The 6,514-nt window shown below is 57.6% G+C and overlaps 2 protein-coding genes and 1 long non-coding RNA gene across 6 annotated transcripts; 1 reads left to right on the top strand and 2 right to left on the bottom strand.

The window, feature by feature from the left end:
* The first annotated feature begins 472 nt into the window (after nt 1-472).
* Nucleotides 473-4,317, top strand: RAB17 (RAB17, member RAS oncogene family). Of its 2 annotated transcripts, none has more exons than XM_035331755.1 (6): nt 473-600; nt 2,558-2,717; nt 3,025-3,176; nt 3,260-3,385; nt 3,688-3,781; nt 3,895-4,317. In XM_035331755.1, exons 2-6 carry the CDS (start codon nt 2,561-2,563, stop codon nt 3,999-4,001), a joined length of 636 nt encoding a protein of 211 aa, XP_035187646.1. In that variant the 5' UTR covers nt 473-600; nt 2,558-2,560; the 3' UTR covers nt 4,002-4,317. The 2 variants fall into 2 exon arrangements, with proteins under 2 accessions (XP_035187646.1, XP_035187647.1); XM_035331756.1 differs by having other exon boundaries at nt 488-600; nt 2,561-2,717.
* LOC118169932 lies at nt 2,224-4,748 on the bottom strand. The gene is made up of 4 exons (XR_004752372.1): nt 4,705-4,748; nt 4,454-4,467; nt 2,516-2,667; nt 2,224-2,276 (listed from the first exon to the last, which is right to left on the bottom strand). It is a non-coding gene; the product is annotated as an uncharacterized LOC118169932 (long non-coding RNA).
* Nucleotides 4,749-5,267: 519 nt separating this feature from the next.
* On the bottom strand, nt 5,268-6,246 carry PRLH (prolactin releasing hormone). 3 transcript variants are annotated; one of them, XM_035331752.1, is made up of 2 exons: nt 5,617-6,246; nt 5,268-5,463 (listed from the first exon to the last, which is right to left on the bottom strand). In XM_035331752.1, the coding sequence occupies exons 1-2, from the start codon at nt 6,143-6,145 to the stop codon at nt 5,297-5,299; spliced, it is 696 nt and encodes a 231-aa protein (XP_035187643.1). In that variant the 5' UTR covers nt 6,146-6,246; the 3' UTR covers nt 5,268-5,296. The 3 variants fall into 3 exon arrangements, with proteins under 3 accessions (XP_035187643.1, XP_035187644.1, XP_035187645.1); XM_035331753.1 differs by having other exon boundaries at nt 5,710-6,246; XM_035331754.1 differs by having other exon boundaries at nt 5,725-6,246.
* Between the last annotated feature and the right edge of the window lie 268 nt (nt 6,247-6,514).

The following is a 6,514-nucleotide window of genomic DNA, read 5'->3' as shown; positions in this document are numbered from 1 at the left end:
AGCCATGGCTCCGAGTTATCGCAGCCAGGGACCAAAGAGGAGCCTCACCTGTGTCAGCAGAAATCGCAGCATTATAAAAAACCCTACAAAGGCTGAATCCCTGGCACCAGCCTGCTTTGTACCCAACCCTCCCCTTCCCCAAATCCCGGCTGCAGGATGCGGGTGGTGATGCTCGCGGCACCTCTGAGGACAAGCCCCCGAAAAAACCCGGCTCCTGCAGCAGGGACAAGGGACAGTGGGGACAGAGGGAGCACGGAGGGCAGGGTTTATGGCCCTGCCTCGCCCAGCCGGCGGGGAGGGTTTAAGGTTCACCCGTTTCTGCTCACCTCTCAGCTTTGGCACCGCTCTCCGGCAGCTGCTGGTGCGCCTGATGGAGTTTCGCTTTTAGTTTTCCGTGGAGAGGAGGCAGCCAGGGAGGTTGGAGGAGGCCGTCCCCATCCTGTCCGTCGAGGCTGTTCCTGTCCGTTGAGGCTGTTCCCACCCGTCGAGGCCGTCCTCATCCATCAGGGCCATCTCCATCCATCGAGGCTGTCCCCATCCACTGAGGCTGTCCCTGTCCTCCACCACCCCTGCGCCGGAGGAGAGCCAGCCTGCAGCCAGGTAACTTCTTCCTCTGCCTCCCACCTCCCCAAAAATCCCATGACTTGTGTCTTGCCACCAATAATCAGCCCCAAATTCCAGCCACAAAGGCAGCCCAGCCTCCAAAATTGCAGTCGGAGGGGGATCTCTGCTTGTTGCTGGCTTTATTTCCCCAGCAGGGCGATAATGACCCAGGCTCTGCTCCCCGCAGCTCAGGGGAGGGCTGATCGTGTTGGGAAATCAGCGCTGCGTGGATCCAGCAGTGTGTGCACATCAAAGTGTCTTTGCAGTGCAGGTTTCCCCGTCCCCTGGCAAGCTTCCACTAAGCACGGTGACTGCCGCAGAGCTCAGCAGGAACAAACTGGGGACGCCGGTGTGCTAGCACCATCTGGGGAAAAAACAAACAAACAAACAAAAAAATCCCACGTCCCAAACCTGCAGGGTAGGTGCTGCAGAAACCCAGCAAACGGCTCCAGCATCCTCTGAGTGCTGCTGGCTCAGACATCAATTAGACACTGTTAGTTTCCCAGGAAGTTAAACGGAGGCTTAAACGATACTTCTCAATGTCTCCATCTCCAAATCTTTTAATTCCTTTTATTTTTTTTCCCATTATATATTTTTTTGGAAATAAAGGATATTTTTTTTTGGAAATATTTACCCCTGAGAGTGAATACAGCAGGACCCCCCCAGGTTAGCGATAACGCAGACAGATTTATCGAGCGGTAAATGCCAAGCCCTCGCTGTTGCCTTCCAGCTCAGATAACTGCTCCACCTCCTGTTTCTGGCTCATATCACTAACAATAAAGCCCATAAAATGTGGGTTTATGCAATGCTTAACCCTCAGCTGGAAGAAGGCACAAAGCTGCTAGGGTAAGGTCAGCCGAGCCTGCCCCAAAAGTCTGCCTCGGGACACAGCTACCACAAAGTAGGGAGTCTGTGTGAGGTTAAATCAAACTTTTCTATTTTTTTTCCAATACCAGTAAGGTTCCAGGTGTGCTCTGCTGGGGCTTAGCTCATGAAACCTGCAGGAAAGGGGATTTCAGGGTTTCTCTCTGACAACCTTGTCCCAGCACAGGGAAGTCAGGGAGGCTGCCTCGGCAGCGCCGACAAAGAGCAATCCTTCAACAGCAACAAAAACAAACACTTTCCCCTAAATCCTGTTATTTTCCATCAAAATAAGAACAAAACAACTTGTTTTGTTTTCTTGCTGTTCTCCTCCGGCAACCAGGGACGTGCACCCCCTGCACCCTCTTGGCACGGGAAAAAGAAATTGTTGGAGACGAGCTGTGGCGACGCTCCCCCCCCGCGATAGGTGCTTGCAAGGAAATTTCCAGCGATTGCAGTAATTGTCGAGTGAGCTTCGTGCAGTCTTCTGGGGTTAAATGGAGGTGCATTTTAAGAAATAATTTTAAATAACAAGTAACAAGGTTTACAAGACAATCTGCAGAGCTTTTCTTGCAGATCCCCGTAAAGTTTTTTGGAGCATTACCTATGGCACAGACATAAATTACCAGAAGGAGCACAGCCTTATGCTGCATTTCTCTCTCTCTTTTTTTTTTTTTTTCTTTCTTTCCTTTTTGTTTTTTTTTTTTTTTATTTTTTTTTTCTCTGATTAAAAGAAATAATAGCCCAGCTAATAACCCACATGAACTGTGACCCCGCTCTTCATCATCGGGCCGTACAGTGCATTTAAGGGGCTTAAAGCAGAATATAATCAAGGGAATAATAATAATAATGCTTCCAATAATCATGGGAAAAGGGAAAACTTTGGCAAACTCCAACTGGGCATGGGCAGGACTGGGTTTAGGTGTTAAAACAGGCTCTTTTGGGTAATGTTGGACTTGCTGAGTTACAGGGCGAGCCCCCCGAAGCTGTTTTGAGGTTGCAGCACACTGGCACCAGGAGGGATTTCATGTGGGATGCTCAGCTGGTGGACCTGGGGTCACTGCAGGCACGTTTTGGGTTGGTTTCCTTGCAGGAGATGGCACAGGAAGGAGTGGCAGGTGGCTCGCTGGAGAGACATTGTCCCACCTACATCTACAAGGTGGTGCTGCTGGGAAGCACGGCGGTGGGAAAGTCGAGCCTGGCCTACCGATATGTGAAAAACGACTTCCAGGAGTCGCTGCCCACCGTGGGATGTGAGTGAGCTCCCCCCCTCCCCGTGTGGATTTGCTTCCCCTATTTGCTGCCAGCTTCAGCTCGCTGCTGTCCATCTCCCCCTGCCCCAAGAAACCAGCAAAGCCACATCCAGGGGTATTTGTGGGCAAACCCCATGCCCTGCCCCGCTGGCACGGGGGCGAGCAGCCAACCTCTTCTGCTGGGGAAAACCCATCAAGTTTTCACAGCAGCATCCCTGACCTCGAGATGGGTTCAGCCCTGTGGCAGCAGACCCAATCTCTCCATGCTCCCCCCAAGTGATCGCACCCCAGCCCGCCTCTCTTTCAGGCTCCTTCTTCACAAAAATAATCCGCATGGAGTCAGCCATGGTCAAGCTGGAGATCTGGGACACGGCCGGGCAGGAGAAGTACCACAGCGTCTGCCACCTCTACTACCGGGGTGCCCATGCCGCTCTCCTCGTCTACGACATCACCAACAAGGTGAGGGGGGTGCTGAGCCCCTGAGACATGTCACTGGTGGGGCAGAAAGCTCCAGGAGCCACGGTGTCACTGTCTGTCCCCAGGAAACGCTTGGCAGGGCGAAGCTGTGGCTGAAGGAGCTGGAGAAGGAGTTCCTGCAGGACGAAATCGTCATCGCTTTGGTGGGCAACAAGACGGACCTGGCTGAGGAGCGGGAGGTCCCAGCTGAGGTGGGAACCTGCCTCATCCCCCTTTCCCACTACGAACATCAAAATAAGTCCCTTGATACCACAGGGCCTTCAGACACCCCCAAAGCGGGGTCCCTCATTGCTCAGTGGTGCATTTATGGGCAATTTCTTGGTGCCTGAAGGTCATGGTAGGACCTTTGGCAGCTCTTACCCAACCCAAGCACGCCTGGCTCTTGTGGTCACTTCGTGCCCCCAAACCTCTTGGCTGAGGGGGAAACTGACCCCCGAGAGGTCTCCCCATGCCCCCAGGGCCAGGGGAAATAATTCTGCTCTTCTCCTTCCAGGAGGGCGAAGAGTTTGCGAGGAGCAGGAGCCTGCTCTTCACGGAGACGTCGGCGAAATCCAACCACCAAGTAAAGGATGTCTTTATGGCCATAGGTAAGACACGGTGGCTGCAGGTGGGAGCTGACATGGGGGAAGCATGAAGCCCCCCAGGCACAGATGGGACCCCTGGGCAGGGTGTGCTGCCCTGTAGCTCTGCTCCCCTCCAGCCCTTCAGCTCCTGCAGCGCGAAGCAGAGAAGGCGCCAACCCCGCGCCGCGGGCAGCATGTGGACCTGGGGGCGAGTGGGGCGAGGACAGGGTGCTGCCGGGTGTGAAGGGACCACAGGCTCACCACGGGACACGGCGCCAAGGAGGACAGGAGGGACTCAATCTCATGTTTTCGGCGTTGGTGGTGACAAGACAGCAGGTGGCACGTGGATGGCACAGACCAAGGACCTTCCTCATCATCTTCTATATGAGAGTGCACACGGTGTGTGCACGGGGTCCTGGGCCAGGGTCTCACACCAGCTTTCTCCTTGGGGTTGACCTCCTTACTGGTCCCAGGGACCATGCTGCCACCAGCCCGGCCAGGATCCCATCCCATCGTAATGGGGATTTAGCATACGGGTGCAAATAAAGAGCGGGTCACCCCACCGCCTCCTTTTCCCTGACCCCAGTGTCCACACATAAGTGGGAACCACAAAGGTCTGGAGGTGGCAGGGATCAGAGCCCAGCAGCAGCTGCCCAAATTGCTGTGTTTTTTGGGGGGAAGGCAGGATGCCCTCACCTGCTCCACCCCCCCTAACCCCCAGAGCGCTCGGTGAGGGGCCCCCCGCCCACGGGGCAATGCCTAAGCTGGTTTTTGGGGTGCACGGTGACACTCAGCCCCTGGGAAATGCTCAGCCACAAGGCAGTGAACACCCCTGGGGGTGCTCCCATGGAGGGGAGAGGGCTGCAGCACCCCTTGCCCAGCCTTACCAAGCCCCCAGAGCCCCCCCAGCACCCCCATGGGAGCACCCCCCTGCACTGCCTACCAACACTGAGCCACTTCAGGGGATGAAAACTCCCCTCCAGCAAAAACCCAAGGCTGCCTCCTCCCTAAATCCCCTCCATTAATTAGGCTGCTAATTAGTTAGTGGCTAATTGGCACTGGCCCCTTGCCCCCTCTGTCCTGAGATTAACCCTTCCCTCCCCAGGCACGTAGGGCTGGGGGTGCTTATCCCCTCCCTGTGCTGCCCTCAGGCTGCTTGCAGGGACCCCTGTCACCCTCACCCCCAAATTAGGTAAAAAATGGGTAAAAGTGGGCGTTGGGGGTCCAGCTTGTGAGAGGATGCTGGGGAGGGGAAGCAGAAGGTGAGGGATGGGATCCCATGTGCTCTCCCCATGCCACAAAATGGGGCTGGGTGAGGGGGCACCCATGGGTGCTGGTACGCTGCAGGGACCCCAGAGGATTCACTTGGCAAAGCAGGGCGGGGGGGCCTCCAGAGCTTAATTTTAGGTGATATCAGCAACATTTGGGCTCACATCCTGTGCCCCCCCCCCAAAAGTCCCCTTCCCCACGCACTCAGTTTCGGAGCAGAGAGGCAGGAGGAGAGGAGAAGGGCTTTTATTGGGGTCCCCCATCTTCAGCTCAGGCGCTGCGCTCCCCCCGGGGGGGCTGGGGGTGCAGAGGGGCGCAGACTGGCCGCAAGCCGCCCCCCCCCAGCTGGGTGCCTTCTCCCAAGGCTCGCCGTCGCCCGAATCTCCCCACCGGCCTGATCCCACGACCGGTGTACCACGAGGGGTCGATGTCCGGGTCTGCAAGGTAACGAGAGGCGAGGAGGCATCAGGGCGATTTTTTGGGGGGGGATAAAGGGGCACTGCACTCCCCCCCGAGGGGGGGACTGAACCCCATGGGGGGTGCCAAAGGGTCAGAGAGGTGCTAAAGGCTGGCTGAAAGGCCAAACCAACCTGCACGTCGGCCCCCTCCCTCCGTCCCCCCCGGATTCACGGCGAGGGGCTGGGGGTGCGGGGCGGGGGGGGTGTCTCGGGGGAGTCCCTTACTGCTGCTCTCCTTACTCCTGATTTCCATGGAGCGGATGCGGGTGGCGGCGGCGGGCAGGGCCAGGCAGGCGAGCAGCAGGCACACAAGGCAGGTGGCCCCCAGCTTCATCCCCAGAGGATTTTGCCCCCACGACGGCTCTGGCCAAGGACACGGTGACGGCGACCCCCGAGGTGGCTGCAGGAGCAAAGGGATGGCGGTGGGACAGAGATAAAACCACGGGGTTTGCTCCAGGTGGTGATGGAGAGAGCGCGTCCCCTCCTCTGGTGGCCGTGGGGAAATCCAGCCCAGTCGGGGCAATAAAGGGATGCAAAGGGCATGGAGCACGGTGCTCATCCCTGTCCCAGGGGGAGTTGGAAAAAAGAGAGGGACAGAGGTGAGAAGGGCATCGCGTGGCCGCGGGCACGTGGGGTTTGCTGGGGGCATCGTGGGGCGCATCGTGGTGCGGCGCCCAGGCAGCGAGGTCAGTGCCCAAGCACAAATACCCCGCGGGGCAGCGTGGGCTGGGCAATGGGTTTTATTTCTGCAGACACCTGCCGGGCTGAGGGCGGTGGAGCAAAGCACGGCGGCTTTGTTCCCAGGGACGCCTGCCGAGGAGAAGTTTGCAGAAAGCCCTCTGCGCTTGGGGAGGGCTGGGCGTGGGGAAGCACCTGGCTGCCAGCTCCAGCGCTGACTTTTATGGGCCCCATCCTTGAAAACCCCACCGAAGCAAATCCCCGGGGCCAGGGCAGCGCCTTGGAGCCGTCATCCGGCGGACAAAAGCGTGGCGAGGCAGCGAGAAACGCCGGGCTCGCGTCCCCCGGTGGT

Source organism: Oxyura jamaicensis, chromosome 7 (genome assembly GCF_011077185.1).
Source record: "Oxyura jamaicensis isolate SHBP4307 breed ruddy duck chromosome 7, BPBGC_Ojam_1.0, whole genome shotgun sequence".
NCBI classification, from domain to species: Eukaryota; Metazoa; Chordata; class Aves; order Anseriformes; family Anatidae; genus Oxyura; species Oxyura jamaicensis.
Note: the sequence above shows the minus strand (reverse complement) of the source record. Positions and strands in the feature narration are given on the sequence as shown.

Bases quoted from the DNA above. Each gene is read 5' to 3' on its own strand.
- RAB17 (XM_035331755.1), top strand. From the start codon at position 2,561: ATGGCACAGGAAGGAGTGGCAGGTGGCTCGCTGGAGAGACATTGTCCC. The intron at 3,177-3,259 runs GTGAGGGGGGTG...GTCTGTCCCCAG, and splicing joins TCTACGACATCACCAACAAG to GAAACGCTTGGCAGGGCGAA. The intron at 3,386-3,687 runs GTGGGAACCTGC...TTCTCCTTCCAG, and splicing joins AGCGGGAGGTCCCAGCTGAG to GAGGGCGAAGAGTTTGCGAG.
- PRLH (XM_035331752.1), bottom strand. From the start codon at position 6,145: ATGCGCCCCACGATGCCCCCAGCAAACCCCACGTGCCCGCGGCCACGC. The intron at 5,464-5,616 runs GTTGGTTTGGCC...GTTACCTTGCAG, and splicing joins GGGAGGGGGCCGACGTGCAG to ACCCGGACATCGACCCCTCG.